This window comes from Corapipo altera, unplaced genomic scaffold (genome assembly GCF_003945725.1).
Source record: "Corapipo altera isolate COAL_440 unplaced genomic scaffold, ASM394572v1 24b, whole genome shotgun sequence".
In the NCBI taxonomy this organism is placed as follows: domain Eukaryota; kingdom Metazoa; phylum Chordata; class Aves; order Passeriformes; family Pipridae; genus Corapipo; species Corapipo altera.
The window spans coordinates 5,769,559-5,787,215 of NW_020884888.1; the positions used below are offsets into that span (position 1 = coordinate 5,769,559).

Consider the following 17,657-nt stretch of genomic DNA (forward strand, 5'->3'; position numbering starts at 1 on the left):
TAGCTTTTGAGATATTAAGTGTTTTAACCTTGTTGTGGAAATGGCATCAGCTTAAAAGTGTGATTAATGTGGAAGAAAAACTTACATAAAATTTCATTGAAAGTATTGCAGCTCATGCTGGATTGTCAGTATCTAGGACCTATTTAACTCTTTGAGAGTAACTTAAAAACTTCCTCACTTCTAATAGGATTTACTGTGATAGGCAACTAGGTGACCATCTCACTTCCTCATTTTCATTAAGCTTGTAATGGCTTGGGGGTGTGGGGTTGTTTTAGAATTAATTGAGAAAATTATCATACACTCCTGGAAGCTGCTCTTGCACGGGACTCAGTAGCGCATGATAACGCAGCAGTTGTGATTCCTTACACTTATGTAAGGACATAAGTGACAAAAGGCAGCTGGCTTGACTCTCTGTGGGTGTGCGTGGCCTGTGGCACAGTGCATCTTGGCTGTGACGGAGGCCATGCTGTATTCCTGCACGGCCCTTCCACTTCCATATCCTGCTACTTCCTGCACATGACCCTGTTCTCCGGGAGCTGAACTTCTCTCCTTATGACTTTTTTGTCTGGAGCCACAGGAGGAACCGATATGCAAAATCAGCAGCAGCACAGACAGTTTTTGTCCTACCAGCAGAGCTCAAGAAGTCTGCTCTGCTCTGCTTCTGTTCCTGCTGGAGCAGGGGCTGTGTGTTGCTGCTAAAATGTGGACTCAGCACCAGTACATGTTCCCTTTTAATACAGCGCTCCAGTAACTGCAGCATCTACAGCTGGTGACAGAACCACTAAGACAGATAATCCTGTAGTTTGTCTGCAAACACCACGCTTTCCAGTTTTTCCAGATTTATCAGAAGATAAATCTCATCTTGAAGAAGTGAAACATGGCAATTTATATATAGTGCTGGTCCCCCTTACAGCTTACAGCTTTGCTGTATCATAAGATCTAAAACAGGTGGGTACCCATTACCAGCACAGCATCTTCCCCCTCTTATAAGACTAACTGGGCTTTCCTGTGTAAAACCCTCTGAGTGAATAAATCTAGCTATAGGTATTGAGAAATAGATACAGAAAGAGCCCAACTTCTCCAGATGCCCAATGACGGTCTCTGACTGCTTCACCTCTCACACTAGGGGAGGTTTGGTCCTGTATCTGTGAGGAGATCAATGCACTTTTCCAGTGGTTACAGGCATATATAAAAAAGACATTAGGCTATTAGAGAGTGTCCAAAAGAGGGCCACAAGGATGTTGAAGAGTCTGGAGGGGAAGCCTTATGAGGACTGGCTGAGGTCACTTGGTTTGTTCAGCCTAGAGAAGAGACTGAGGGGAGACCTCATAGCAGTCTTCAACAGCCTCAAAAGGGGAAGCAGAGGGGCAGGCATTGATCTCTTTTTTTCTTTGGTGACCAGTGACAGGACTCAATGAAACAGCATGAAGATGAGTCAGGGAAGGTTTAGCTTGAATATCAGGAAAAGGTTTTTCACCCAGAGGGTGGCTGAGCACTGAAACAGGCTCCCCAGTAAAGTGGTCACAGTACCAAGCCTGACAGAGTTCAATTAGCGTTTGGATGATGCTCTCAGGCACATGGTGTGACTCTTGGGGATGTTCCTGTGCAGAGCCAGGAGTTGAACTCTGTGATCCTGATAGGTCCCTTCCAACTCAGCATATTTTATGGCTCTATTCTATTTAAGACTTCTGAGTACAAAGGGAGAACTGTGATGTCTCCTTTTTAAGAATATCTAGAGCTAACCAGTTTGCTCCAGTTTTTCCTTTATGTTACACTGTTTCTTACTGCTCCTTTTAATAGCAGGTCCCCAAAAATCCTGGTTTATTTTGTGGGGTTTTTTTAACTTATTTTTTATTACACTCCCCCTTCATCAAAAGGAACAAAATAGATTCAAAAGACAAACACTTTAACATTGGGGCATTTTGGCTCATGCCTGCCTATGTTTGGTTAAAAGAATAGTATAGCTTCTCCCCTGTTGCCCCTTGCTTTCTGTTTAGCAGTACTCTGTGATTTTAGTACTTGCTGTACAGTAGCCATAAAATTTCTTGCAAGCTGTTTTGAGAAAAGTGTGTATTGGAGTATAGTCGCCTCTCATTTCTGTCTCCTCATGTTCTCCTTTGTCATCCACAGTTCCACAATCCTTGTTAAGACAGAGCTCTGCCTTTATGATGATTTCTTGTCCTATTCTTGCACAGCTTCGAAGACTCACGGACTATCTTACTCTTATTTTGGACTTTGAAGGGTTGACTCTGAACTTTTTTACCAGGCATTATTTGCCTCTAGCAGTCTCTAACTACAGGTTAGTCTGTATCAAGAGGCCTATAGCCAGGTAAATGTGTCACTGATGTGGTTCATCTGCATGCTTTGGTCCAGCTACTCACTTGGCCATGGAAGCAAGATGCTTCTTTGAGCATATACCTGAGAATCACAGCTACACTCCACTCAGAACAGCAGGCCTGGCACACCTCCAGCTCAGTGCAGTGTAAAGCTCAATGCCTGGCTCGTGTCCAGCCAGCAGTGTCTATCCAGCACACTTTGCCTCCTTGCTGTCCTGCAACCTCCCATCTGCACTTCATCTTCAGCTCAAAGATTGTCATAGGTACCTACTTTGTGGACTCACACGATCTACTGGAGTATAGCCTCTACTTTTTCAACTGGACTTAGCAATTTCCATTTCCTATGCTGAAATTCTCAGCTCTTGCTACATCTGCTCTTTAGCCTCCATCATAAGCAGGTGTTTCGTTTGCCTAGTACTGACCGTGAGAACAAAAAGGAATAAGCAGTGCTTCATTTGGTAAAACCAACAAACCCTTCATCAACTTGCTTGAGAAAGAAGTGGCTAGCCTCAGCCTCTCTGCCATCCCAGCAGTTGTTACAGGTACATAGGAGAAAAAAAAAAGAGAGAAAAAAAAAAAAAAACGTGAAAGAGGAATTTGTGTAGTTTCAAGTTTTTGTAAACTTGGAGATCTCAGATTAATATCAGAGGATCATGCGATCTGAAAAAATCCCTATCACAAACCTTGTCTCCATTCTCCTTGGAACATGCTAAGTATTCTCTGCAGCCTCATGCATGCTACTCTGATCCTCTTTAGCTATGCCAAATGTGCCAAGATCAGCAGTACATTGTGGATGTTTGCTTATTATCAAAAACCTCCACTGAACAAAAGTTCAAAAATCAGAATTGAAGATACAAGGCTCTAAGAGCATTCATGTCCTTCACTACTGCTTTCGTCCACCTCTCACTTCAAATCTGATATGCATTCAGGGCGAGGGGAAAAGCTGACAGTTCTTTGGTTATGCTGTGTTTTTACATGATTAGTTATAAATACCTGTAGCTAGAGTACCAAACAAGTCCCTTAAACTTTCTGATATTCTGTCCCAGGAACTCAGAAAAGATTGTGTTCTTCTCTTGCTAATTAGCTACAGCCATTTCCAGTCTTTGCAGAGAAAAAAAAAAAACAGAGAAAGAAAAAAGCTGAGAAAAGCTTCTGACCTCTGCATTTCTAAAGGAAGCACATTATTTGAAAGTCTTCCAGTGACAAAGGCTAGTTTAGTTCATACGCAAAACAGGTGTTTTATTCTGCTGAAGATTTGACCAACTGAAGGTAATGGTTTTATATTCAGCTACCATCATGATCATATATCTTGCCTCTTTTCATATTAATCTTCCTCAGTATCTTTTCTGCAGGTTAAATATAGTTCCGTAATTCTTTCTTGGGGCTGTATTGTGGTATCACAGTACTGCAGCAGAGCTCTGAAGGACTCAGCAGAGAAGTGAAAGGATACTCCCTTCTCTAATGAAGCTACCAACTACTGACTCTTTTTTAGAGTCAAGTTGAAAATTTCTTATCAGAATGGACTATCTGTGAAGTGAGACAGTAATACAGAATCACCAAGAGTAAATGCCAAGAAAAGTGCTTTGTAGAAGCAGAATTAGATTCTTCAGCATGCAGAGTTTTTCTATCACTGGACCATTTCAGGACACTACTAAGGGTTAGTGCACACAGGCTCTCATATCCTGCTGTCACAGGGGTAGGAATTGTTTTACACTGGGCTGTTGAGCAGCCACACTTCTGCCTTCTGGCACAACGAGTCACAAACATGAGCTAAGTATACTCAGAGCACTTGTACAGCATTTACTCCACACATGCAAATGTAACCCTAAGCAGTCAATTCTTCTGGTAGTGCTCCTGGCAGGTGGCAGAGACCAAGCAGCCTCTGCAGGGTAATGCTGCATTCCTTTCTCCTTTCATCAAATACCCATATATGGTGAGATAAAACTTTCACCTAGTGACACACCTAACAAAAAATCTTTTCTACAATGGGAGCTGTTAGTTGATTCCTCTCAAAGATGAGATACTCTCTAATCTTTGGGAAGGAGAGAACTTTCATATTCCTGCAGGGTACTCACAGAAACCCAACTATGAAGCCTAGCTAGAAGACAATCACCCCACCATCCGTAGAAGAGTGCTAACTCCATCTTGCTCAAACATTTACTTTAGGGTCCTGCATTTTTTTTAATTGTTGCCATGTGTTGTGCCACACCCTTCTCTGTTCTTAATCTTTAGCACCTACAGCCCCTGGGCCAGGAGTGCATCCTTACCAGCAGACCTGTACTGGGAACTAGAGTCCCTTTCTTTTGTTGTGACTGCATGTGAGAGAACAGCAGGACAGAGCAGATGGAAGAGGAGAGTTGAACTTGGAGAGGAACGTGGTGATCCATGCCTTTGCAACATGCTTTAAGCAGCCTGTAAGCCTGCCAGGCCCTGGGGAGCATACTCAGCTGCATCAGGAGATGGATCATGGCATGCAGCATTTGCCCCTCCCCACTAACTTATCCCTTTTCCAGTTCCACCCTACCATGTCATGGCTCACACACAACTGTTCCATACATTTGGCCATCCACTTTTTCTAGTTGTAGTTCATCCTTTTTAAGATGCGGAGACCAGAACTGCACTCAAGGTGTAGGCAAACCATGAATTTATGCAATGGCATAATGATGCCCTCTTTAGTCCTTGCCTAATCATTCCTAACATCCAGTTTTCTTTTTTGACTGCTGCTGAGCACAGTGTCTATTTGGGTCTTGTAACCTTGGGGTCTCACTTCTGAGTAGTACTAATCAGCTCAAAACTCATCATCTTATACATGAAGCTAGGAACGTATTTCACCTCTGTGCCATACTTGTTTTATCAGCATTAAATTTCACCTGCCATGTAATTGCTCAATCACACAGCCCTGTAAAGTTCTTCTGCGATTTTCTACTGTTTGTGTCCTTGCTGCTTTGAATAACTATCCCATCAGCAAATCTTTCTACTTACTGCTTATTTATGGCACTTCTGGATCATTTATGAAAGTTACACAGTGCAGACTAATGGGGAACTCTGGTGCAGATCTTCCTCAGTTGAAAGAATTGACCATAAAGGTCAGGTTGTGTGGGACCTTGTGCAATCTGATCTAGTGGGTGGCATCCCTGCCCATGGCAATGAGGTTGAAACGAGGTGATCTTTAAGTGCCCTTTCAACCCACACCATTCTATGATTCTATGATTTATCCCTACCTCTATCTTTTATGTTTTAAAAATAATATATCTGTACCAGCACCTTCTATTTTAGTTTTTTATTATTATTGATAAAATTTCCTTGCAGAGGTTTTTGGGATCTTAATTAGCATATATCAACCAGATGACCATAATTGTCATGTTTTTCCAACACTTGACAGAATTCAAAGGCAGGACTCCCTTTTACAGGAGCAATATTGACTAAGCAACTTGTATTTGTCCCAGCATCTACTAATCCTATATTCTACTATTTCACAGATATTTCACAGATATTGCCCTGTCCATGGCAGACAAGTTGTAACTTTAAGGTCCCTTCCCATCCGAACCATTCTATGATTCTATGATTTCTACTAATTCACCTGGAATAAATATTAGGATATGGACCTGCAGTTCCCCCCAATTCCATTGCAGTCCCTCTCACAGTCTGGCATCGTTTTTTACCATGAAGTCTTCAGATGCTAAGAAAAATTCTGAGAAGGAGGAGGAGGAGGAGTAGGTTACCACAAGTGATTTGGCTTCTTAATTCATGAGTTTGGAGAGAAACCCAGGAGCAGCCACTTGGGTTCATCTCCACCATAACCTCTCCTACAGCGGCTCCCATTTCAGACAGATCCTCAACGGAGTGATGATCCTGGAAAAAAAAAAAAACAAAAAACAAAAAACACAAACGGTTCCTTGGAGGGTAATCCAAGCGGATCGTTCCCGAGCGGTGGAGCTGGACAGCGGCCTCCCGGCCCGCCCCGCCCCGCCGCGCCCCGCCCGCCGCCCCTCTGCGACCACGTTGGGGGCGTCCGGGCGCTGCAGCCGCGCTGCGGGTGTGCGAGGGCGTTTTCTGCGATTTATTTAAATTTTTTTTTCCTTTCCCTTAATCCTTTTATTTGTTTATTTATTTATTCGTTAAGCGGCAGTTCCCCGTTGCCCGGCGGCGGGGTGGCGGAGCGGAGGGGTCGGAGGGGAGCAGCGGCCGCCCCAGGTGGCCCCGTGTGCTCCTTGGCCGCAACATGGCGGGCAGGGAGCCCTTCGCGGCCGTGGTGTCCGCGCTGCGCGGCTGCTACGCCGAGGCCACCCCGCTGGAGACCTTCATCCAGCGGCTGGGGGAGAGCGGCGCCGGGGACGCCGAGGTGCTGCGGGGCGACGACAACCCCCACTACCGGACTTTAGTGGCGCAGTGCCTGGTGTGCGTCCCCCGCGGCGCCCGCCCCATCCCCCGGCCCTTCACCTTCCAGCAGGTAGGAAGGAGCCCGGGGGGCGAGGGGCGGCCGCGGCAGCGCAGCCCTCGCCGGGCGGCCAGAGCCCCGCCGGGGGCCCGGGCGGCGGCGGGGGCTTTCCCGGGGGGCCGCTTCCTGCCCTCCATGTGAGCGCGGGGGCGGCGGCGGCCCGTGGCCCCTCGTGGCCGCTGCCCGCCGGGCCTCGGCTGCTCCCCCACAGCCTCCGCCGCTGTCGGCCCGAGGCAGCGGCGAGCGGTGGGGGATCACCGCCCTTCCCCTTCTGGGGGGTGGGTGTGCAAAGTCCATGCGCTAGCGGGTAGAGAACACGAAAGGTCTGCGCGCATGGGGCTCCCCTGCCTCTCTGCTTCCGCTGCGGGGTCGGCGTGAACAAACCGAGCGTGGCCGGGGAGCGGCTGGAAAGGGAAGGTGCCACTTTCCCGACCTACTCTTGAGAGGTTAGAGGAGAGCGGGGTAGAAAGGGTTGCGGGTCGGCCTATAAGCAGAGGAAACTTTTCAGAGAGGAAAGGCTGCTTTTCTCTCAGTGCTGCCGCGTGTGTGAGCAAAGCCGTGCTATGGTAGGAAGAGGCCTTCGCGAGCTCGTTGAGTGGGTTTTAGAATTGCGTACGGAGTCGTTTAGTTGAGCTTTTCTTTACATAAAAGGAAATGGAGGCCTCAAGAAAATGAGCGTTAGTTCCCTGGAGGTTAGAGCCTGCGCGAGCACGTATCCACGAACGCGTGTCTACAAACTTGGATCTACGAGCGCGTGTTTACGGGCACAGTGACCTGAAGGCCTTGGAGTCTGGGTTGCTGAGGGAGCCAGGGGGAGTAATGTAGGGTGTTTCCTGGGAATGAAAACCAGGATCAAAAGGGCAGACATTAAAAAGACTTCCTTAAAGTCGTAGGTTTACGTTACTACCTGTGAACACCTCGTGGTACACTTGAAGAGTCTTTCTTTTTGGGTATGGCACTTGGGAATCACTAATACTGCTTAGACAGCTGATGTCTAGGGCTATGTGTCTTGCCTGTCTTTTTATTTAAAAGATATGTTGTGGTTTATGGAAGAGTTGGTGAAAAAAGCTAATTTTCTTTTTTCTTTGTTTCTTCAGTTATCTAGTCAGGATGAAGTCATCACAAGAGTTGTGCAGAGACTATGTGAAAAAGGAAAGAAGAATGTCCTTGCATATGGATACTCCTTACTGGATGAAAATAGTTCTGATTTCCAAATCATACCATTATCACATATATACAGCTACCTGCCCAATACTGTCACAGAAACTCTTCGTATCAGCGGCCTCTGGGAAACACTGTTGAGCAGGATAGGGGATGATGTGATGATGTATTTATTAGAACACTGTGCAATCTTTATGCTGGTTCCCCCTAGTAATTGTTATCAAGTCTGTGGGCAACCAGTTTATGAACTTATCTCGCAAAATGTAGACTCATTCCCAGTATTTGTTAAACAAAGATTCTCAAAGCATAAGTGTAATAGCTTGCTTGACTATGTGCAGAAAAGGCTTAGTTTTCATACAAAGTATCTTTCAAAGTCACATAGGTGGCAATGCAGACAAAGACTTGAAGATAATGTCTCCAGCATGGGAAATAAAAAAAATAGCAAGATACGAAGCTTAGTGTCCAGTTACCAGTATTCTGCAAAAGATGTTTCTAAAGCAAGCAGACAGATCAGAGTGGTCACTGAACATCTGGAAAAAACAAATAGCTACAGTTTATGTTTGTCATCTACAGTACCATCTCTAAAAAGGAAGCTTCACAGGGAACAGCTTGAAATTCCAGCTAAGAGAGCAAAAGTAGAGGAGAAAGTGAGAGACGAAAAGGCTTGTAATCTTACTCCTCATGTAAACCAAAGTAGTTCCAAGAGATATGAAACTGGGTATGTAGCATCACATCCTGAAAGCCTCATTAAAAATAACCACATTTCTCAAAGAAGTAACAGTGCTATGTCTGGTCCTTCTTTAGTTCACACATCTCATGACAGGAAGAAGTTTGTGGCAGGTGAAAGCTTTCTTCTGCAAGGAGTTCAGAGTAACAAACCTTTGAAGTCCAGCATTGAAATGCAAGCAGAATCCCGTAGGAAAGGAGTAGAGATGCATATGTGTGAATCTCAGGTGAATTCTGTACAAATCAAGCCTGTGGAGGGTAATTCTTCAAAATGCAGAAGGCAGGAAAGTCCCCTACATAATTTGGCAAAGAAGTTACCAAATAGACTCCTGCGTTCTGCTGTATACATTGACAGGAAGTCTCTTCTGTATTCTCACAGGAGTTTCCAAGAATGTTTTCCTAAATCATTTTCTCTGAATCGTTTGCAGGGCTGTCAGGCAGGTGGAAGAAGGCTTATAGAAACTATATTCTTAAGCCAAAATCTGTTGGACCGAAGGCGTAACCAAAGTCTGCCACATCACAGCTGGAGAAAGAAGAGGTTGCCCAAACGCTACTGGCAAATGAGACATATATTTCAGAAACTGTTAAAGAACCATGGAAAGTGTCCTTACTTAGCTCTCTTGAAAAAAAATTGCCCTGTTTGGATATCTGAAAGTGTGAGAAAAACCAATCTGCCTCGTCAGGCAGAGGTTCATGAGCAAGCAGAACAGTTTGGGAAGGAGCCTGCTAAATGTATGACAAGAAGCAGATGTGAATCTGGTCACAGTGTTGCATCAGGCAACTTACGTGCCCCTCTTGCAAAATCTGCGTGTGGAGAGTTGCAGAGTGAGGAGCAAAACCCAGGAGAGGTGTGTGATTCAGCCCTCAGGGAGCTCCTCAAGCAGCACAGCAGCCACTGGCAGGTGTACATGTTTGTGAGGGAATGCATGGAGCAGGTTATCCCTGCTGAGCTTTGGGGTTCAAACCATAACAAGTGCCGGTTCCTAAAAAATGTGAAAGCATTCATTTCCAGGGGGAAGTTTGCTAAGCTTTCGTTGCAGGAGTTGATGTGGAAGATGAGAGTGAATGACTGCATGTGGCTTCGTCTAGGCAAAGGTACTTGTTATAGTAAAGAACTAAGTGGTGGGGCTGTCACATGACTGGTATTCGTGTTTAAGGTGGGAAGGGGAGGATATTGAATCTGGAGTCAGAATTGCTGAGTTCATTGATAATAACCATTGCTGAGAGCAAACCTAATAATGTTTGTAACCGTGGGTGGAAGCACGCTTAAGCCTGTTTTCCTTCCAAAACTTGTTTGCATTCGTGCTTTTTGTGTTTAATAGAATGATGTCTTCATAAACATGAATTCAGAACCTGGGCCAAACAAAAAGCAAACCAAAACTCCTTCCCATCCACTCCTACCATCCAAATTGCAGTAACTGAAAATCCATTGAAGTATGACCTAAGCATGTAAGGAGTAAATGCAGTCTGCCTGTTTGTCACTGTAAACCTTCAGAAAGAACTGAAAGCAGATCAAGACACTTGCAGTGGCATATGTTTCTCTGCTATGGGAGGGAAAAAACAGGGTTTTTTACCCCCTCACATCAGCCCTGTGAGAAATATGTGAGTATGGGACCCATTCAGTACAGGGGTTGCCCAGCATAGAATCACAGAATGGTTTGGGTTGGCAGGGACCTTAAAGATCATCTCGTTCTAACTCCCCTGCTGTGGACAGGGACACAGTCCACTAGATCAGGTTGCTTAGAACCCCATCCAACCTGGCTTTAAACACTTCCAGCAATGGGATGTCCCCAGCTTCTCTGGACAACCTGTTCCAGTGCTTCGTCACTCTTAGAATGAAGAATTTCTTCTTAACATCTAATCTAAACCTACTCTCTTTCAGTTTAAAACCATTGCCCTGTGTTCTATCACTACACACCCTTGTAAAAAGGTCTGTCACCTTCTAGAGCCCTTCTCTAGGATCAAGAGACCCTTAATGAGCACTGCTTCAGGCTGTGTGCTTGGTGGTGCAGAAGTCACCTACTGAGTGGTTCCTGGCTAAAAGCTTTCATGAGGGCAACAGATGAGTGCTCCAAATTCCGTGTGAATCCATCTGTTTAGTCCTCTTTTCAGATGACTGGTAAATCTTACTTCCCTCAGGTTTGTCCTTCAGACACTATGCTAGGATTTAAATCTAGGCTGAAGCTGTGGTTCTGTCGTTGATGGCTGTAGGATCTAATGCGTATTTTCATTTTTCTGTGCTTCTGTTCTCCATCTATAAAATGTGGATTGCACTTCCTTAACTAGTATGTTTGCAGTATTTATTCTTACCTGGTATTGTACTTGGATCCTACAGTAATATGAGCTGAAAATGGTATTCCTTTGTTAAAAGGTGTAGTAAGTGCTGAAATTACTATAGGTTCTTCATAGTGTCAGAGGGAGATTTAAAAGTGATGTTTGAGAACTGATGTCAAAAGTAGGGGAGGTTACACTTTCAAAAGAAACTGTTAAATCTTGGAAATATGTTGTTTCTTGATTTAGAAACTATAGTTCAAAAACATGCCTTTCAAAATGCTAAATATTTAAAAGGAGTTAAATATTTTAAAAGGTTTTATTCTAAAATATACGCTTGGTTCATAGTAATTTGGAACATCTTATCTTTAAAAAATGTAACACCCTCTTGTTCTCTGGCTGTATTCCAGGTAAAGCAACACATAAGCTTGATTTTAATTTTCATGAAAGTACTCCATTGTGATTGAAGTTTAAACATGCATTTAATTACTTTGCTGCACTGGAGGTGGGGGTTTTTTTCCTCCAAATGCTGTAGTAGTGGTTTCTTGTCAGGTCCCTGAATTGTAGTCATCATTTACATCTGTTGTCAGGAACTTAGAAAACAAATAATCTAGTTCCAGAAGAACTGCTAGTTCCAGATCAGCATCCTGATTTAATTTGCATATTACCAGTGCACATTGCAAGTCTTCAGTTAAAGAGTTTTCTAACAGTCATTGGACTTTTTCGTTGGTGTTACTTGGCTTCTGTTGAAGTGAACACTCTTTATGGTAGTTGTTTCTTAGGTGCTGTAAATACATGAAAATGTCTCTGCCCTGAAGCACACAAAAACTAAACAAGGTAGAGAACTGGAAATTTATTTCCATTTTATAAGTTTCACTGTTAAGCTTCAGCTCTGTTATGTCAAAATTAAGCTGTTTTTAACTAATTCGTGCCATAATCATGATTTGTGCTGTGCAGCTAAGCTGGTATTTCTGTACAGTTTCTTTAAATGTCCTGTTGTCTTTTGCTAAATTCTACTGTTTAAATTTAATTAGAAAAATTATGATTGGAAGTTGGCAAAAAAATCATTATTGTAGCCCAGGGTTTTATTCCGTGCTTATCCATATTTAGACATCATTACAGATCTATGTGGCCTTAAATTTGACAGTAGTTAGGAATGTTCTGTGTTCATAATTATTCCCCCATCTACATATTGAAAGTGCATATGGATTTGGGGTGATTTGAATTTTTGGGGTTTTTTCTTTTACTGCAGCAATAGGTTTTATATAGGATGTCTGAAATAAAGCCTAACCCTGAAATTAATTTTCAGGGAATTGGGAAATCTGAATATCATTCTCATCCCCAAGTCATCCCAGTTTAATTTTGTTCTTTTTTTTACAGTGTACCTAAGTATTTTCAGCCTTTTGCTTCCTTTTTTTAAAAAAAAAGTTTAATGTTGCAGTAGATTTGTTTCTTTTTATTTTACCTTTCCTTTCACAATAATCTTACCATTGTGCATTAATGATCTTGCCCAGTCAATGCTGGGGGAAGAAAGTAAGTCTTTGTACTACTAATGGCATGTGTTTGTATCCTCTGTGTGTTTGTCACTGCAGATTAGTTTCTGTGTTTTACTTTAAGCTTGAGTCAGTCACGTTAATGCCGGTGCAGATTTGGAGTGGCAGCTTGCTTCTTTTCTTTCAGCTGACCTCAAGCTAAGGAAATAATGTCGTGGGGGGTTTTTTTGTATGTTCTGTTTCTTTGCTCATACAAATAGTTGATAGTTACTATAACTACCTTTGAATTGTTTATTGAAGGTGATCACTTTGTTCCTGCCGACGAACATTGTTTCCGTGAAGAACTTTTGGCCAAATTCCTGTACTGGCTGATGGATACGTATGTTGTTGAGTTGCTCAGATCATTTTTCTATATCACCGAGACCATGTTCCAGAAAAACATGCTTTTCTACTACCGAAAGTTTATTTGGGGCAAGTTGCAGAACATTGGAATTAGGTAACACAAGAAAACTAATTAAAATTCATGGAATATGTAGAAATACTGTGTTTTGTTGTATAAAGTTATATCTCTGCTTTAATTTGTTGCCCATTTATCCTCCTTTTATTTGCTTAACTTCCCAAAAGAAAATTCAGCCTGTCATTGTAGCATGCAGAGTTTGTAATTTCAGAAATATTTTGTGGGGGAAAACTGATGCAAATTTAGAATTCTTAGGTAGGAGAAACCTTTGCAATAATAAAATCCATTATGAAGAGGTTTTTGGTTTTTGATAAGTAAATTTCTTACACCTTTTAACAGTGTGATAGAATCCCCAGAGTATCCCTGTGAAAGTTCATTTTAAAAATTCTCAATTTGCTTCAGGTGCCTTAATTTAAAAACGAGAAAACCAAACATCTGCTAAAATCCTGTAATACTCTACTAATACAATTCAGACAGTAGCCTTGTGGGTTTAGAAGTGGGTTTTTTTAAGAGATTTAGAAGCCACAGCTTCTTTTTTAGTGCAGCTGTGGAATTCCATGCTGGTCTTTGGTATTAAAAATGCATGCATGAATTTAAGTTAGGGCATTATTTAAGGTAAATTTTGAAGCAATTAAGTGAGAAAACAGGAAATACCTGAAGGCAATTCTAATGGACAGTATTGTGCACCCATCTACACTGTTCGCAGCTTTCAGGTTTTCATTATAAAATGTTGGTGTCTGAGAGAGCTTTGGAACTGAAAAGTGAGCGTACTCGATATCTTGTGTTTTACTGGCTGCTCTTTATGGTGAACCTTCTGCTTTCACAGTGAGCTGTTGGTCTACAACGTTATATGTGTGATTTTTCCTCTTCTGCCCCACCACTCCCTGATTTCAACACTGATATCTCCAGTGCAGCTCTTTGCAGATATGTTTGCTCATAATGGGGCCTCGATCTTGTTTGCAGTTGTAGCACAGATGATGCACTTTAAATAGTAGTAGTAGAATGTAATTTTCGGTCCCACACATTCTGTTTGTCTTGTCTTCAAACTAACAGCCTTAGTGTTGCAATTAGTGTTTTATGCAGTTGTAATGTACTTAAAGGCTACTTTTTGTCATGAAGTACGATCGAGTAATTTTTACATAATAGATATACTGCTGGTTTTACTGGGGTATGTGATTTAAAGAAAACAAGTAACTTGGGGTTTAGCTCTTTTGTCCCTCTTCCCTGTTTCCCAGAAAAACCCAAGGTGCTTTGCACTCAAAAGACCCTAATCTAGGCTCGTCTTGTTCCTTCTGATTTCCTCCCCGTATATTTTCCCACCATAAAGGAAGCCTCTTCTCACCTTTGGCTCAGGAGGTCCCTGAACTGCAGATTATTGGAAGCTGGAGAAACATTCCAAGGAAGTGCTGCTGTGTGCTTGCCAAAGGCGTGTTCTAAGAAGGGAATGTTTGCTGTTGGCTACAGAATACATAGTTTATAAGGACTTTCAGTCTGATCCCAACAGCTACACTTAAGCTTCGCTGGCTAGGGCTTTCAGCACTGCTTTTTACAGTGTGTAGTGCAATGTGAAGTCTGCCAGTGGTCCAGTTTACTGCATTCATACACGTGGTCAGCTGCCTACTTCACATGGGAGGAGAGAAATTGGGGGTTACAGATATTGGGAAACAAGTGTTTATGGCTGCCTTGGCCATTTTGAGGCTGTCCAAGCACTGTCCTCTCTTAACCAGCCAGTGTTTTCAGGCGCTGTTGGTGAATCAGTGCCAAAGGCTTTTGAGCTGCTTCCATCTTTCCTGGAGGAGGAGTATCTGGTGGCCTCAGTTGTTCACTAATGGCTGTTCTGTGATTGTTCTGGTTCTCCTCAGCAGGAACTACTCAAAGCAATTGTTCTGAGCTGGTTTGCAGGAAGGCATTTGTAGCTACTAATTCCTTTCCATTTCTTCTGCATCTTCCTTTGGAAAAAGAGAATGGATGGAACAAGCATGGACTGAGTGGACCTGGATCTTACTTGTGAGCTTACCCTTGCACTGCATTGTCGTTAGGGAGTAAATCCTCCTCCTGAAGGACTGTCCATATGAGTAGATCATCCTGTGCAGAATCCCTCTCAAGGATACAGGCTGTGGTTTTGAGAGGGGACCTGGATCTCTATGTTTGCCTTGCTGCATTGGTGGTGTGAGTGTGCAGGTGATTGCACACAAACAACTTTGTGCTGATTTTTGAAGCTATACCAAACTTCATACCCCAAATTAAGAACAGTATTTACTAAGAAAAAAATATTTCATGATGCGTTGCTTCAAGTTCCATGGCCTGCAGAATGTAAAGTTATGTTTTAAAAATAGTGAGTGCAGTGCTGTGGTGACAGCACATGTTTTAATGCTCATGCCCTCCCTGCCTGTGCCATATACAGTGGCTGCTGAGGATTAAAAATGCTGTAGAAATTCTGAATCTCACCCATGAGACTGGAGTGAGATGTCAAAAGACAACAGGACCATCCATTCAGCTTCTTCCAAGTTCCCGTGCTTAACAGTGTTGTGAGTGTGCCAGTGAGAGCACGGTTCAGTGCCTGCTGGATTAGCACACAGTCAAAATCATTAGCAATGCTATAGATGCCATGAAATAAGCAGTGAATGTTACTGAAGGCAAAATACATGCAATTCTACAGCTGGCCAGAGGTAGTAGTGGAGATCTGCCAAAAGCTGGTCTTTGTTTTCAGTTTCAAAGGATGTCTTTATTTTTTTATGTAGTGATTGAGGTTGATTGTGAATTTTGTCCCCTCCCGTCTTGAGTGTGAGCTAAAGAGGGATGGAGATTTGATAATTCAGTTTTTTCTCTTGAACTGGAGTCACTTGATTTGTCTTGGTGATCTACCTAATACTATAGTAGAGGATGAAGTTTTATGTGGTCAGGAAATAATGTAATTCTACGAAAAATAATGATCTCTATCTGTGGAAAAGCAGATAGGTCCTTTCTGCTTTACTTTGGGCAGCATCTGTACCAGGAATTTAATTCCAAAGTTGGAATATAAATCCTCAAAACTCCTTCTCAGTAATAGCTCAGCTTGCCTGCCCTGGGTTGTATACCTCAGATCCCAACAATCCCAAGCAACTGGATTGTTAGCTTGTATGTGAGTTGTGCTGGAATACAAAGGCATACAGACGTATACAAAGTATTTGTGTGCCTCTTGTACCTGCATCCTTACCTTCTTGGGTGTCTCCCAGTGCATGCTTACCAGGTTTCCACCATCCACTAACTGCCTTTTGTGGTAGTGTGGCCTCCTTTTGCTAACTGTCCCAGTGAGGAATGTGAAAAGTCTTCATGCAAGTTTAGATTCACGTTCCTTCTTTTGCAGGGACTTGAATTGCTGAGGTTCACTTCACAGCAGAGTACCATAACCAGTAGACTGTAGGGCTTTTTAGCATGGCACATTTTGCCATTCTGAACAATACAAACAGTGCAGGAGATTGATCCAGGTCTTTTATGTTGCAAGTGGGGTACTTTAATGCTGCATCTAAAGTAAAAGCAAGGGCTTTTGCTCCACCTCCTTTTCCTGACTCATTGTATGGGAAAGTATTGATTTGGGCTAAGCTAAACTGCACTGTAAATCCTGAGGGGGTGTCTGAGGGGGAAACACATTTCCCAGTAAGATGAACTTACAAAGCTCAGAACTGTGACTGGGGAGCCTTTGGTTTTTCGTTATTTTTCTGCTGTTCAGTTCAGCTGACAACTGCACATTAAGTCAGTCCTGGATACCTAAATGCCCTTATGTTGTGTATGTATCTTATCATCTCAGTTAATTATAACTTTTAATAAGTAGTAGGTCCCCTAAGTGTTGGGAGTGGAACAGCCCATTACAGTGTGTAAGTCTTTCCTTGGAGCTTTCCTAGCATAGTTTTCAGAAGGTTCTGTTCAACTTTGTTAATGTCTTTCAAACTTCTGAAACCATCAGAAATATACGGTATCCTGCTTCTTGCATAAAACATTTGTCATAATGTTCAAATGTATTCTGCTAATCTGTACTTAAATTTTAATTTGTGTTAATTAAGTGAAGATTTTATTGGCATCAAGCAGAAATGTGTTCTCCCTTCTTATTGTATTACATTGTCATTAAGATACTGTGAAATTTTTCTGAAACTTGGGTTTCCATGTCACTTTCTGCAGAGGTTAATATTTGTATTATCTTAGAAAAATATTTGGCATCAGTTATCATAAAGATATTACATGCTTTAACTTACTGCCTTTCCCACTGCTTACACTAAGGGTGTATTTTTGTATTTCAGAAACCATTTTGCCAGAGTACATCTACGACCTTTATCTTCAAAGGAGATGGAAGCTGTCCGTCAAAAAAAATTTGTTCTTATGGCATCAAAGCTCCGGTTTATTCCCAAACTAAATGGGTTAAGACCCATAGTAAAAGTGAAAGGTGTTGTTGAAGCACAAGCATTCAGCAGGGAAAGCAGAGAAAAGAAGGTTTTTATTTTCATTATTGTTTTATGTGTATTTGTTGTAGGCAGCTAATAAACTGAGTAAGGGTTTTTGTTACAGCAAACTAGTTTTGATGTGGTGAACTGAAACATTCTAATCAGAATGACTGAATTGATCTGTTACAACTTAACTTCTCCCTTCCTAATGCTTAATTGCCATTAGCCTTCAGTTCCAGAATCACATACTTCTGTTTGCAAGCCTGTCTTATGGAAATGAGCCTAACAGAATGGCATGGCTTGTCACGTAATCCCAGTTTGTTTGGGATGGATGAGTCTGGCCTGTTGGGATTTACCTGA

The 17,657-nt window shown here is 42.5% G+C and overlaps 1 protein-coding gene across 5 annotated transcripts in view; it reads left to right on the forward strand.

Annotated features, from left to right (window-relative positions):
- Positions 1-6,302: 6,302 nt before the first annotated feature.
- TERT (telomerase reverse transcriptase) overlaps positions 6,303-17,657 on the forward strand; it is a 30,870-nt gene continuing 19,515 nt past the window's right edge. For 2 of the 5 annotated variants that reach the window (XM_027644073.1, XM_027644072.1), the window contains exons 1-4: positions 6,304-6,786; positions 7,872-9,756; positions 12,726-12,921; positions 17,157-17,346. In XM_027644073.1, the coding sequence (XP_027499874.1) occupies positions 6,559-6,786; positions 7,872-9,756; positions 12,726-12,921; positions 17,157-17,346 (2,499 nt within the window). In that variant the 5' untranslated portion in view covers positions 6,304-6,558. Of the gene's footprint in view, positions 6,787-7,871; positions 9,757-12,725; positions 12,922-17,156; positions 17,347-17,657 lie in introns of all 5 variants that reach the window. The other 3 variants (XM_027644074.1, XR_003527747.1, XM_027644071.1) reach the window with 3 other exon arrangements.